Here is a 15,569-nt window from a genome sequence, read left to right as displayed (position 1 = left end):
TGCCGTGTCGCTAGGCCTCGGCGCTACTATAGTATGCTCCGGTGGCCGCTGTGGGCATGGGTTTCTACGAATAGTGCAAGATACATTGATGCATGCAGCATCGTTGTTGCGTGTACTGCTAGTTCGGTAGGGTATGGCGACCCTCGCCGTGGCTGCGGCTAACCAGGTTTTTGCTACGCAGGAAGAAAGAAGAGACTTTTGTGTCTTTCTTCTTCTTGTAAAAACAGGCGATCGTTCGTCTCATGAGTCATGTCCTCGATGGACGCCGCCCTGTTCCACGGCGGCAAGCACCACGCCACGCCTGGTTCGCAGCCGCAGCGCATGCGCTTTCCAACAGACGATCGTACAACGCATAGTCTACCTGATGGATGCACATACATGATGACTTTGAGTGTTTCCCCCGTCACTTAATCAACTTGCCCTACAGACTACAGTGAAGAATGATTTGGAGGCTGCCGCTGGGAGAATTCGGAGGCAGGCTGCATGGAGGGAGGGGCAAATTAGCCAACGGTTTAAAAAATCTGGGACACACGGAGGGGATTTAACTGATCAGATCGAGAAGATGATTGACTTGGTTGCTGCTAACTGATTATACCTACAAGATGATCGACTGGGTCACGTGGTTTTAACAAAAATGGACAAGACTGCCCTTTCAATTGAAGAGGTATCGTTTACATTCGTAGCATTCCAACCTAAGAGTACTTGTAGGAAACCATAAATATGTGAACCGGTTTTTTATTCCAGCGTAGGCAACTAGTGACTATTTCGCCTAACACTCTCGACCCTCCTCCCCATCCGTTTACCAATGAAGTAATGAGCAGTATATAATTGCACACAAGATCTACCAGTCGAAATATTGGTCAGACACAACACAACTGCTTCAACATAAGACACAGGATGCGCCGAATCTCTTCTCGGCTCGGCATTGTCAAAATTGCATCTCTCACATTGAGCAAAGGTCCTATTGCTGAAGCTTCAGGACTGGAAAGGCGATAACGTCCCTTATGCTGGCAGAGTTTGTCAAAAGCATTACTAACCGGTCGATACCAAGGCCCTAAAAGTTGAAAGATTCCACACAAATTAGTACGTAGTTCACATGCATATAGTAATGATGATGAATAAATAGCTCAGTGAAAACTTGCTGACAGCCTATCGAAGGTAAAACACGAAGAAGAAGAAAACTGCACTTGCAGATAATTTAAGGATTATACCATTCCAGAAGCAGGTGGCATTCCATATTCCAGAGAAGTCAAGAAGTCTTCATCCAAGGAAACTTCATAGGAATACTCATCATCCCCCTTACTCTCGTCCGATTTCACATTCTTATCCATCGCAGCACGTTTAGCATTGTGCTGCTTTATTTGATTTTCAAAACGACTCCTCTGCAGCAGAAAATAAAGTGATTGTTACAGTCTAGCATACTTTGCCAAAGGATCTTTCATCAAGCCAATGTACAGTAAGATTTAGCTAAATCAAACATGTCTTATCATTCAGGGGTCAGGGACAGAACTGTAATTTCACCACCCTCCACATTTTCAGGTAAGGTGGGAGCTTTGGGAGGATGACTTAGAGCCCTGTTTGGGTACATGATGGTGCCTTTTGCAAGTTAACCAGCAATGTTGATTTGGCCTATGCCATCAAATTTGATAAACCTTCCTAGTAAGGCCAAAAATGATAATCATACTAGCATCATACTTACATGCCAACACATCAATTTCTCACTGCAAATCAAGTATTTCCAGAAGGACGGCTCTTTAGTTTCACTCAAGGTCATTAGAACTGAAATTTTCTAATACCGAGCTCCCTTTTACATTATTACTCGTAGTTCCCATAGCACAGTGAATATTTCTGAAATCTGTCTAGTGAAAATGGTACAAATAAATTACTGTGTTTACACATATAATCAGCTAATCACCACGGACCAAAACTTGACATATTTCTAGCATAATTTGTCATGCGCGCTAAGCGTTGTTTATGCTAATGTGAAGTGCAGCTTTACATGGAAAATGTGATAATGGCACTCTGACATGCATTAAGAAAGCAAACAAATTCGCACCTGATCAATTGGGTCTGTGAGCTCAGAAAATGCATTTCCAATTTCACGGCCACATACAAAAAGTTCAAATCGTTCAGTAAGACCAGCATACCTACGATAAGAGAGAAGAGCTGTTATGATCATTTCAGTTGCTAGCAACCGAAACCTGAATCCTGTCCAAATCATCAAATTACACAATATGAACAGTTCATATAGAAAGGTCATTTGTGTCCAGCATAGTGTATTGCAGTTGTAACTTGAAGGGATATGCTCGAACAAAACTGTACGCAGTCCCTCTGTGTCAGTGTTGATCTCCAGTTTGATAGTTCTTTATGCAGAGACTACTGGCACTCTCAATTCCTGATTGGCACAAACTAGAGCATTCCTAACCGGCTGAATCAGAGCATTCCTAACTGGCTGGATCAGTGAAAAGTGGTATGTGGTGATACCTTAAGGAAATGGCCCTTATTTGCCACTATCCTATTAAATTGTTCTCTGTTGCCTCTGATATTTTCCAAATATTATTGTTACTTTGAAATTAAGTTGTGGTTCTTTTGGAAACTCAGTTGATCTGTAACATTGTAGCAATGATTTTGGACAAAGCTGTACTTCGACTATACTTGATTCGTAATGGTATTTGTCCCTGTCGGTCATTTGCATTACAAAAGGAGAACTTTCAGTGGATAATATTAAGTCGATAATAAAACAGGGAGACATATTACACTATATCACTAATAAAGCAAATGAGTACTTGTAGCAATAATTTTGGAACACATAGCTTTTCCAAATTAACAGAATTACCTCCGATGTGGTTTCGCTAATGGTGATATCTCAACTGGGTAGTCAAGAACAAATGTTGGTTGAACAAGAGTTGATTCAACAACAGTCTCAAAGACCTGGCATATGATATAGAATTGTATAATCAACTCTCAGCTCAATCAAACAACTTTAAAGTTTAAACACTAATGAAATTATCACATCATATACTATGCATTGAAAATTCTGCAGTTTCGAAGGGATATGTGTTCTACTCAAATTGCAACTGAACATGCACTTACAGTTACTGCATGTTCCTGTTGAAGTATATGTGGATTTTCAAATCCCTTAACCTGTATTAGTTAAGTTCTTATGCATAAACTAACAGAAGTATATTTTATTAGTTGTAAACTTCCTAGGATGACATTTTTATTCAATTATCTGTAGGAAGTACATCCTTAAAAGAAAGATTGGTTCAAGAATATAGGAAACAAAGACATACAGCTAACAGAAAGTTCAGTACTACCTCTACCAAAATCTAATTTGAACTGCAAAAACGTCTTATATTTTGATAAGGAGGGAGTAGTTCACTTCACTTGAGAGTAATTTGGTTTGCACAATTATAGCAGATTTCAAAAACGGTGTTTGTATTGGTGTGCTGCTGGCTTGCAGTAAGGAATATACACCAATGAAAATCGAATCTATAAGCATCTTGCTTGTTGCAAAATATAGCATACAGCTTTGTTCGGTTCCAACTAGAGTGTAAAGAAGCTGGGCCAGAGCCTCACACCGGTGAACATGGCAACAGTCAATGACAGAATGATAGTGCATTCCTGCAAACTCTGCACTCCCAAACTAATATCTAACTTTCTTTTTGTAGGCTTACAATCTGATCCGACTCTGAATGCTTGTTCTGAACCAAACCCTGGAGTTGAGGTTTGACTAAAAGGGTTCTCAAAATGCCGTCTAAAATGAACTTGAACCCAGATTAAGAAGCCAAAACAGAAATTCTTCATAAAGTTCTAATGCATCAGCATAGTAAATTTTGAAACAGTTGTAGGAAACAGAATTTGAGAAATACCTCGTTGAGAACATGTCCAACAGATGAACAAGCTTGCAATGAAGTATTCTCACTGCTCTCTGTTTTGAACCCCAGCAGCCCTTTTGCAGCATTCTTAGCAGATTCAACATCTCCAAAGCTATTGAAGTCTACTCCTGTTGCTTCTTCGACAAGACGATGCATGGTTTCCCTTCTCCATGGTCTTTCCAGAGAGATTTCAGTTCCCTGCTTGATAGTAAATACGGCAGTTCATGGAGTGAAAGGAATACAGAGATAAGTACATATGTGTGGTTTAAGTATTTGCGTTGAGTGTGCATGTGTCCAGTGCTAATCTGCATAGGGTAATCCAGGTCAGGCAAAGTAGAGCATCATTGATGGCAAGAATAACTGCCAATGAGTTCCACTCAGATAGAAACGACAACAAAAAACGAGGTTTAGTAAAGCAGTGATATGAGCAACAAATGATGACATGATTTTGATGTGATACTTGTCTTGACAATCCAAATTCACTCACATAATGCAGCACAACATATGCTCATACTTTAGATAGACTTGAAACACATTACCTGGTAATCAATCTTAAGCTTTCCAGTCGTAGCCATAGCACATCGAGTTACGATTTCTTCGGCCAAATTCATCATGCTTTCATAGTCTGAATATGCTTCATACATCTAGCTTCCAAATATAAGGGAGCAAGTGAGACCTTATTTAAAGTAGCACATTCTGGAAGCAAAAAGGGAGGAAGAGAAAAGGGCGTGGAAAATGGAAAGGTAGAGATAGAGCAATTAAGCTACAAGATAGCTCGCGCTCCCCAAAAAAGGAGAGCTAAACAACAGAACGGAAAAAAAATATGAGAGAAAAGGATCATTTACTTCAATGGTGGTAAATTCAGGATTATGACGAGTAGAGATGCCTTCATTTCGGAATATTCTCCCAATCTCATAAACTTTCTCGAGCCCTCCAACCTGCATTTGCCAATAGTACTCATAAACTGGTAAGTAAATAGAAGTTTGGCGCTGGGGCATGGCCTTTTGAAATTGTAAGAACACATGTTAGTTCCCCCCATAGGGAATGTTCCAACAGGGGAGAATATCTGGTGCTCCGGGAGCACCTATGCTCACGTGCTCCGTGCGACCTCAGCCGTTGGATCTCGATCCAGCGGACATCTCGGGAGCCCCTGGACCTGCACGTCATTTAGTGACTTCTTGAGGGGCTTCTTGCAAAAAATTTGGAGCACCTCACATGTCCGCTGTATCAAAGATCCAACGGCCAAGCTCGCAAGGGAGCACCTGATTTTAGGTGCATACATTTTTTTTAACTCCTTCAAAGACTTAGAAACAGATGAATGAAAATGTAAACACCAGTTGCATGGTGCAAAGTGCCAAACTAGAAATGTACTCCAAAAGTAACGCTCCAAGACAATTGTAGCTTAACATATAAATTTTTCTTCAACTTACATCTCGTGACTATTCCACGAACATATTGAGACAAATTCAATTTAACCAAGTCAAGAAATATGCACATAAACAATCTAGAAAAGAAACTTACAAGCTTGTTGGTAAACAATTACAGTATATTACTAATTTAACACGTTAAACTAGATCAGGTTGATCTAACAAGCATATAGAGGCAGCTTGCAGTAGTAAATTTACTCATTAAAATGGAAGGAATTGTATCGCAGGAAAGGACACTACTATAGACTAGTTTAAGGAAAAGCCAAACTTCCAAAAGGTAGAGGGAAAAAACGGCATTGTGATCTCACCAGCATTCTTTTCAAATGCAGCTCCGTTGCAATCCTCAAGTAAAGATCCCTTTGGAGGGAGTTATGGTGAGTTATAAAAGGTCTTGCTTCAGCGCCACCTGCTTCTCCCTATATTTTCCCGTTTCAAGAAAAAAAAAGGTCAGAGAAGACTCTAAAAGTGAACATAGGCAAAAAAAAAGTTACAAAAGAACAAGATCATTTCTTAGTGCTATTATACTAGATTGTGCCCCCATTTGGCTTAGCTATATGCTGATATCATTAATGCGTTATTAAAACCACAGCCGGAGGAGCCGGTAGGGCGAGGTCAGGTGTCCGCCCTACCTTGATTTGGCACAGAAATTTTTATATTAGTATACACTGCATTGATGCGTACGCATACATCCAGACTCCAGTCGCATACATCCCTGGATGGCAGAGAAGAAAAGAAAGAAAAGGGAGGGCGTGAGGTACAGCCCAGCACAGCCCGGAAAACAAAGGCCCAATCACGGAAGCATCTACCGACCCACACACGGGAAGCGAACGTCCTCTACACACACGCACCAGGCGCTCCAAACCTCCAACACGCCGCCGGCACTTCCCTGATTGGCTGCTCCCATGGCGCCGGCGGCTACCGTTCCGGACTCCCCACAACTCCCCTGATCTCGAGCCCGCCATCTTTCGTGAGTGCAGCGAGGGAACGTCCCGGCCGCCGTTTACCGACGCGTGGCCACGGCGTTCCCTGCCTGGCTGCCCTAGTGCATGCAGTCCTAGTGTAGTGTATGTATCTTCTATACCTAAATAGCTAGCCCCCACTAACTATTTCTCTCAACATGCAAGCATGCCACATCATCTCACAACATGCATGAGAAAAGGCCCACCCCCACTACCATATGTCTCTCAACATGCAAGCATGCAACTTCATCATGAAACATGCATGGAAAAAGACCCATCTCAATATGCAAAAATACATGAGAATTTTCATTCTATTATGCTATCTATTTAATAAACATTTTACAACTATATAGTAATGAAACATAATAAATTATATGTATTTTCATTTTAGCTTTTTATAGTATTACTTCAAATATTCATGCTTCATACAACAAATCACATTGAAATATGTTGCAAATATTCCCGCAACAACGTGCGGAGTATCATCTAGTTTCTATGTCCTATAGAACTTAATTGAAACATCTTTATATCAAATTCATTTCATGTTAGTTTGTTAAGCATTGAACTTAAATTATTAAAAAAAATTAAGCTTTATTTTGTATGTGGTATTTTTTAGGAATGTTATTAAGTATTTCTCGAGTAGTTATAAGTACACCCTCCAATCCATATTAAAGCAGCAACAATTAATATGGATTGAAGAGAGTAGCAAAGTTATTTCATGTCGTTGACTTTTTTTGGGCCAGGCTTTGCTTCATTCCCTCCTTTGATGATACCAGCAGACATTTTGTGCGGCGAATCCAGGAGTCTAAGGTCAAGGAGGCTTTAAAAAGGATGAAAGGAGGCAAGGTGATGGACCCTGATTGTATCCCCATTGAGGTGTGGAAAGGCCTCGGGGACATGGCGATAGTATGGCTAACCAAGCTTTTCAACCTCATTTCTCGGGCAAACAAGATGCCAGAAGAATGGAGACGGAGTATATTAGTACCAATCTTCAAGAACAAGGGGGGTGTTCAGAGTTGTACTAATGACTGTGGAATTTAATGAGCCATACAATGAAGCTATGGGAGAGAGTCATTGAGCACCGCTTAAGAAGAATGACAAGCGTGACCAAAAATCAGTTTGGTTTCATGCCTAGGAGGTCGAAGCCATTTTATTGGTACGACAACTTATGGAGAGATACAGGGAGCAAAAGAAGGACCTGCATATGGTGTTCATTGACTTGGAGAAGTCCTATGATAAGATACCACGGAATGTCATGTGGTGAACCTTGGAGAAACACAAAGTCCCAGCAAAGTACATTAGTCTCATCAAGGACATGTACGATAATGTTGTGACAAGTGTTCGAACAAGTGATGTCGACACTGATGACTTCCCGATTAAGATGGGACTACATCAAGGGTCAGCTTTGAGCCCTTATCTTTTTGCTTTGGTGATGGATGAGATCACAAGGGATATACAATGAGATATCCCATGGTGGATGCTCTTTGCGGATGATGTGGTGCTAGTTGACGATAGTCGGACGGGGTCAATAGGAAGTTAGAGTTATGGAGACAAACCTTGGAATCGGAAGATTTCAGGCTTAGTAGAACTAAAACCGAGTACATGAGGTGCGGTTTCAGTACTACTAGTTGCGAGGAGGAGGTTAGTCTTGATGGGAAGGTGGTGCCTCAGAAGGACACCTTTCGATATTTGGGGTCAATGCTGCAGAAGGATGGGAGTATTGATGAAGATGTGAACCATCGAATGCCGGATGGATGAAGTGGCGCCAAGCTTCTGGCATTCTCTGTGACGAGAGGGTCACAAAAGCTAGAAGGCAAGTTCTATAGGACGGCGGTTCGACCCGCAATGTTGTATGGCGCTGAGTGTTGGCCGACTAAAAGGCGACATGTTCAACAGTTAGGTGTGGCGGAGATGCGCATGTTGAGATGGACGTGTGGCCACACGAGGAAGGATCAAGTCCGGAATGATGATATACGAGATAGAGTTGGGGTAGCACCACTTGAAGAGAAGCTTGTCCAACATTGTCTGAGATGGTTTGGGCATATTTCATCGCAGGCCTCCAGAAGCTCCAGTGCATAGCGGACGGCTAAAGCATGCGGATAATGTCAAGAGAGGTCAGGGTAGACTGAATTTGACATGGGAGGAGTCCGTAAAGAGAGATCTGAAGGATTGGAGTATCGCCAAAGAACTAGCCATGGACAGGGGTGCATGGAAGCTTGCTATCCATGTGCCAGAACCATGAGTTGGTCACGAGATCTTATGGGTTTCACCTCTAGCCTACCCCAACTTGTTTGGGACTTTTGTTGTTGTTGTTGTTGTTGTTGTTGTTGTTGTTGTTGTTGTTGTTGTTGTTGCTTTGCTTCATTCCTTACTCCGCCACACGCACCACGTTAGCAACCGTTCAACCCTAGCGCTAGTATCCATTGCAGGTGCAGTGGTTTCTTGGGCCGGGCTTTGCTTCACTCCTAACTCCGCCACGCACACCATGTTAGTGACCGGCCAACCATAGCGCTAGTATCCATTGCAGGTGGCAATGGTCGGGCGAACAACGGGAGCAGCGAAGGCTAGATAGGGCTCAGTCGTGGACGTAGACGTGTTTGCATAGGACGAAGGTGAGCAACAACGGCGTGGTTGTGTTCCTGGCGGCTACTGTCGGGTGGCATGATGTCACGGTGGTTGTTGGTGCAAGGTTCGCCCCACCTCAAAAAAAAATCGTTCTCCGCCACTGATTAAAACAACATATTGGACATTACATAAACTATATGTTTTGTGGGCTTTTGACTTTACACCGTTTCTACTGCCTCTGGGTCACAATGTAGGTCGTTCTTTATCAGTCTCCAAGGTGACACTTCGACCATCAATCATAAATATGTTGCTTCGAATAAACTAAATACGCATTATGAAATTAAATTTCTGATACCAATTACTGGAAAGCAACAATAATCTAGATAGGATCAAGCAGAGATTATCCTGACAAGCTGATCGGGATCCAATATCCAGATGCTTGAAGCTAGTTGTCCTTGTACAGACAAGTGTATATGCACTTCCAGTCCAACAAACCCAGAGAATTAATCTACGGTAGCCTTGTTAGGTAAGGTTATTGCTTTGGTATCTTAGCCCCAACACAACTAGTAAGACCTTGCCTGCTGCCAGCTTCACTCGCTCAAAAGTGGGATGGCTCTCTTATCATGTGTTATACTGCTTTTATTGTCAATCTAAGATCAAAAAGGTGTCAGAGAAGAATTCTCTCATTCCCAATCCGTGTTACATGTTTTTGTCATGTACAACAGTAAGTTGTAAGTATGCATGCCTGAGATGAAGTTAGAGGGGTGTTACGCGTCTTCTTGCTCAAATGTAGGCCTGAGCATGGGCACTGCAGCCCAACGGGCCCAGCCCAAAAGCCCGCCGCAGGGCCTGGATCCACGTTTTCCGTGAAGCAGGGCTCTTAAGCCCAAAATACTTAAAATGTAGTCTTTTATTAAACACACTGTGACGATATTGTTTATCCAAAAATGATTAAACCAATACTAAATTTTAATTGAAAATGCTACTGTTTACATGTTACATGCTAGGCTCAGGCTTGTCGTTTTGAGTTTGGGCGCAAAGCCTGGCCCAACCCGGAGTATTATCCCAAAGCCTGTAGCTCTAGGATCTGTACAGTAATTTTTGCTTCTTTTTCTTTTTCACTTGCTGGCTTTGTAAGAATACCACCATCTTTGGTGTTTTCTTCTAATAAAATGACAAACACTAACAAGCCTGTTAGAGAAAAAATATGTTGAGTAGAACAAATTTTAAGTATTGAGCACGGAGAAGTTTCGTCTTATCTGTATGTACTGTAAAATAGATATAAAACAAAATTAGCCCTTTTAGAAAAGAATTTGTTTGAAATAGAATTATTAGAAGCGTAACATATTAACATGCAAGGTTGGCAAAATAGTTTTGTGCAACAGCATGACTACCACCAAGTAAACTAAACTATGAGTTATACATATGGTAATCCTAGACACAAGGTTAACAAGATAAAAGATTAAAGATTCAACATCTAGATTCAAGTTTAAGAAAACAGACTAGATATGCAGTTGAACTGTAAAAAAACAAACCAGGGACTTCATCAGCTCTGTTTGTTTAAACCGACAAAGAATACTTGGCTAGTTGGTTACACAGGCTACACCTACTTTCTATATAAGAATAAGCAGCAACTTAAATTTAACATATATGACCTCATCAATGCCCTCTTATCAAGCTAGAAATCAGAAATTACATCACTGATTAATCCTGCAGAGTGATAATTTAAAGAATATACAGAAACCAAACCTGTAGAACTGGCGTTTCAACTTCAATGAACCCAAATGATTCCATTGTCTTGCGGATTTCAGAAACAACCTATGAGAAATGAAAATAGCTAAGATAACAATAGAAGGTAACTTTCACAAATGATGCATGCCACTGCCAGTCCGTCATATTCATCAAACTGGGTACTTTTGGATGAACTGAGGATGTGATCTCATCTTACTATCCAACATAGTACAAATGACAGGACTCTGTTTGGTGTTCCACAATCTACCTCTGTTTCCCCAAGGAAAATATGTTTCTATGTACAACAGTATTCAGTACCTTTGCTCTTGTTCGAAACACATCAGCAACCTCAGGATTTGCAATCATGTCAATGTACCTGACATATGAATTTTGGAATATATGAATAATAGTTGTCATAGCTCATAGATACTGAAACAAAAATTGTAAAGACATAACAAGGTAAGTAAATCACATTTAATCAAATAAAAGTGACATGAATCTAGAAGGCTAGGATCCAGTTTTCAGTTTAAACAGCATGCATTATTGCAGCAGGGGGCAGACAAATGTAAGTAATAGATTAGCAAAAAGGACCATTGAACCATTTATGCCATTGTAATAGGATGTGATCGATAGTGAGTATCTGTAAATTGTAATATACTAAAAATGACTGATATAATTCATGTATATCATTGGAGAACATTTGTCACATTAATGTTTCACCAGATACTAGTGTGCTAAGTGCTAACAGAAGCATGAATGTGAATGTCATGAATTCCCCAAATAGAAATACATATGAAGCAAAACAAAAGATGCCTAACATCTGTCAAACCAAAGAAAATACATTAAGACCCAGCCCCATTGATAGCTGCCAAATGGTTTGTATGAAGATGCCACATAGCACAGTATTAAATGTGTATTCAGGAACAAAAGGACATAATATTAAGCAAAAGAAAAGCTAACCTTTGGCGATACCGCTTGTCCACATCTGTCAAGCCATGATACTTATCTGGTAGCGGGAGTAAGGATTTTGTAAGGATTTCGAAAAAGCTGACATAAACAGATAGTTCCCCTGCAGTGAAATCCATCATGTCAAATACAAGTGCAGGTTAATATAAGAACTATAGTGAATATTGAGCTATCGAAATGCATGCTAGATTACTAGCACATCAAAAAACTATATGAAATTGTAATGTGTATATAAAGTGGCATGAACTGAACTCGTTTACCCCAGGTAATAATATTGAGCTGCCATAATATATATAAACTTTAAGAACTGCGCATCCTTCAGTTGGCTAGAGGCACGAGTGCACGTGCTCAGTCCACTCAGGTTCGAGGCTTGGCCTCCACGGGGTGTGCTCATGGTAGTTTCTTCTAGTTAAAAATGCAACAGGTGATAGTGCCTGTTAGTCGACTTTTTTTATGTACATAAACTTTAGACATTCACAAGGATTTTGTGCTGCTCGAATGTTATAACCAGACCTACCAACACATGTCCTTGGTAACTTTGCAGCATTCTGCTATGTACCTCATTTTTGCCTTTCTGAACATCCCTCAGCCAATTTTGTTGTATTTTCCGGAATAGCGAAGTGGGTTGGTTATTTGGTTTGCTTAGTTTAAATTTAAATAGAGAAAAATCAGATGGTTATCTGAATAAAAAAAAGTCACCTTTATTTGCATAAAGATGACTTTTAAACAGGAAAAAAAAGGCACTTAATAGTGAAACAACCTAACATGCTAAGTTGAGATTTCAACTTTTTTCTGATGGAAAAATTTAAGAACTATGTGACGAGGTGACTCTACAATTTTAGTTGCCGTGTGTGGAGTTATTTGCAAATTGACTGATCTGGAGGTAGCAAAATGCACCAGATTGCTTGGGCGGCAAGGGAGGGATTTGGGGGGCCTTTCTTCTCTGAGATCGTGTTTCTAGCTTGCTGCCACATTTGGCTTCAGCGTAATGGCAAGGTTTTTATTTCTGCAAGCCCTCTTTTACAGAATGGCGCTGCAACTTTGTTCATAGTATCTCTCTGCTAGCTCATAGGGTTAAGATCAAGCATAGAGATAGGTTGATACACTGGACCTCTTCCTACCACCCTAGGTTGGCTTCTTTGCATATTCTGACCCTTTAACTCTTGCAGATATTTTCTCTTAATATATTGGAATTGTGGGATTTTTCCTCACAGTACGCGATAAAAAAAAACAGATAGATACATAAAAATCAATCTTATGCTGCAAACTGAAGTCAAATGATGAACAGTGAACTCATCAGTGCTGCCACTAAGAAGTTTAATGCATTGGTCATAGACCGAGTTTACTGAGATTTGTTCATATGTGAGGCTTACAGTTCACTTTGACACCTACAGAGAACAGGGGGAAAAAACTTTGCCATATAACAGTTGAGTGCAATGTTAGGTTTGGAAAAATGCATGGAGCCTATTCCTGGACGTGAATTTTCTGTGCAAGTTTAGGCTTGGTAATGTGCAACTCGGTCGACTGAGAATTAACTCATTCTCAGTCAACTGACAAATAGAAAATCCCAAATATAATAGACAGTATTCACACATCAGTATAAGGATTATTAATACTAAACCTTTTTCTGTCTTCTTTATGGACCCACTTGCACCTAAGATATCGCCAACATCAATAAATGCCTTCAGTTGCTCAAACTGCTCCTCCGTAAGGCTGTCTTTCTCACAGTAAAGCTAACAATTGCCAAAAGGGAAGTTTTAAAATGTATATCACACAAAATCTCTTCAACAATTAAATGAATAATTGCCAAAGTTTTAGTAGCTACTCCCTCTGTAAAGATTTATAAGAGCGTTTAGAACACTAGAATGGTGATCTAAACGCTCTTATATTTCTTTACGGAGGGAGTACTAGCCACAAGAAATACAAATAGCAAACTGCAGAACATGATCTAGCAGACTTCATCTGCATTGGGAAGAAGCCAAACTCCAATGGAAACAATAGTCACAACATACAATGTCACCTGATGGCCTTTTACTAATGGATCCCATACTGAGCCAACAAGAATATTAAAGATTGCTCAACAAATCCACACAGTACATGATTAAGAGTGTTTAGTGCAATCTTAGGCTTACCTACCAGGCAAGCTGACATTGACAAGTTAAGATCATACAAACAGAATTTGAATTGGATGGTGAAACAACTTTGCATCCATCATAAGCTGCATCAGAATGTGCTCATATTTTAATAAGAATCAGATGTGTAATCAATACAAATTTCTCACATCAAATACTGATTCATTTTTGTTTGAATCCAGGCATTCACATGCCTGATGCCTCACACATCTAGATAATATGCAAAAATGGAGCACAAAAACATTGACATATATTAAGAAGAGTAAATAATACGTGACACTAAGTTCAGAGCTTCTTGAGACAACTACTATTTGAAAGTAAACAAATCATTGTATTTGACCTCCACTTGGTTTGTTGCCAAACTATTGTACAGCTCACATTTCAGCGGCTCAGAAGCTGAATTTCCAGAGTTTTGACCAAACTTTGCTAACTCATAGGGCAACCAATTTTAATATTTGCAATGACATGTTTAGCCAGTTTCAACTACAAGCTCAGGCAGAAAACATATTGCTATTGGGAAATTATAAAGCAACAATCCTTGTCTGATTCACACAAGTAATTTGACTCGCAATAGATGGCAAATCATTTGAATAACGAACCTGAATAGTTCCGGAGTCGTCTCTTATGGTCATGAAAACAAGCTTTCCAAATGCTCTTCGGGCAACGATCCTACCAGCAATGGAAACCGACGCCTCGGTGCAGACTTCACCATTCTCGAGATGGGTGTACCTCTCCTGAAGCTCCTTGGTCGTGTGAGTCCTGTCCCACTTGTACGCGTACGGTTCGTAACCCTTCCCTCTTAGCTCCTCGACCTAGCAAGCCAAACAAGCTACTGATCTCGAGCAGATTCACGGCAGTATCGGCCACAGATTGTGGGGAGTAGAATGGCGCGCCCAACAGCGTTCAAGCAGAGGCGTGGCAAGTTGCGGCTGACGAAGAGCTGACCTTTTTTAAGCGAATGGCGCGGATAGAGTCGCGGTCGGAGGTGGAGGATGAGGAGGCGCTGCGGCGGCGCCGGTCCTGGGGCGGCTTCGTGGTGGCGGCAGCGGCCGGGGAGCAGCAGCGGATGTGGAAACGGTGGGCCCTACCGGCCGAGGCGGCGGCGGCGGCGGCGGCGCGGGAGGCCGCGAAGCCGAGGAGATTGGAGGAAGCCCTCCATACCCGCAGCGCCTCCATTAGCGCGTATCCGAGCAGGTGGATGCGTTCGTTATCTTCGAATTTTGAGGTGTTTTGTTGGTTTTCCAAGAAGGCTATACGGCTCTGATTTCTCTAGCACCTCGTTTCCAGATTTTTTTTATTGGATTATAAATCTAAGTTTAGAATTTGAGTTTTTCCTTAAAGATTTTAATTCAAATATTTATGTTTTGATGTCGCGCAGAAATGCAAGTTACTCATTCTGTACAAATTCAAACTTCATGTTCACACTTAAAAATCCAGAATCAATTGAGATTTGTCCAACATTTTCTATGTACCAGGAAGCTGTTTTGAGCTTAACGGCAGACCACGTTGTATAAGTATGTCGTGGGTGGACTTTCATAAAACTTCGATATTTCAAATTCAATCTCACACTATACTTTTCATGTGATTATTTGAAACTTTATGGGTATTGTCCATGTGTTGAGGGAAATGTTGATTATTGGCGGGTCAAATCATGGAACTAAGTCCCACATACTTATACAAATGACTTTTCACAAAAGAAATGATATTTTCACTTTGAACCAAGTCCTCACATTAGAAAAAAATTAACAAAAAGATTCAAAACTTTATGGGCGTTGCTCGCGCGTCGAGGAGCGACATTTGGCTTACGAGCTGGTTAATTCGTGCAGGTGAGTCACATACTTGTACTGTTGTACACATGCTCTTTCACAAAACTTTGATATTTAAACTTTCAACAATTGTTTTATAAAATTA

At 40.8% G+C, this 15,569-nt stretch overlaps 1 protein-coding gene across 1 annotated transcript; it reads right to left on the bottom strand.

The window, feature by feature from the left end:
• Window positions 1-623: 623 nt before the first annotated feature.
• Window positions 624-14,900, bottom strand: OVA5 (Lysyl-tRNA synthetase, class II). Its single transcript, XM_048679092.2, has 14 exons — window positions 14,604-14,900; window positions 14,258-14,470; window positions 13,148-13,259; window positions 11,521-11,629; window positions 10,879-10,936; window positions 10,579-10,647; window positions 5,614-5,721; window positions 4,724-4,816; window positions 4,418-4,522; window positions 3,873-4,076; window positions 2,837-2,931; window positions 2,057-2,147; window positions 1,212-1,382; window positions 624-1,054 (listed from the first exon to the last, which is right to left on the bottom strand). The coding sequence occupies exons 1-14, from the start codon at window positions 14,832-14,834 to the stop codon at window positions 962-964; spliced, it is 1,752 nt and encodes a 583-aa protein (XP_048535049.1). The 5' UTR covers window positions 14,835-14,900; the 3' UTR covers window positions 624-961.
• Between the last annotated feature and the right edge of the window lie 669 nt (window positions 14,901-15,569).

This window comes from Triticum urartu, chromosome 6A, assembly GCF_056163025.1.
Source record: "Triticum urartu cultivar PI428250 chromosome 6A, HENAU_Tu73, whole genome shotgun sequence".
Classification (NCBI taxonomy): domain Eukaryota; kingdom Viridiplantae; phylum Streptophyta; class Magnoliopsida; order Poales; family Poaceae; genus Triticum; species Triticum urartu.
The sequence above is the reverse complement of the archived record's forward strand: the minus strand, read 5'-3'. Positions and strand labels throughout refer to the sequence as shown.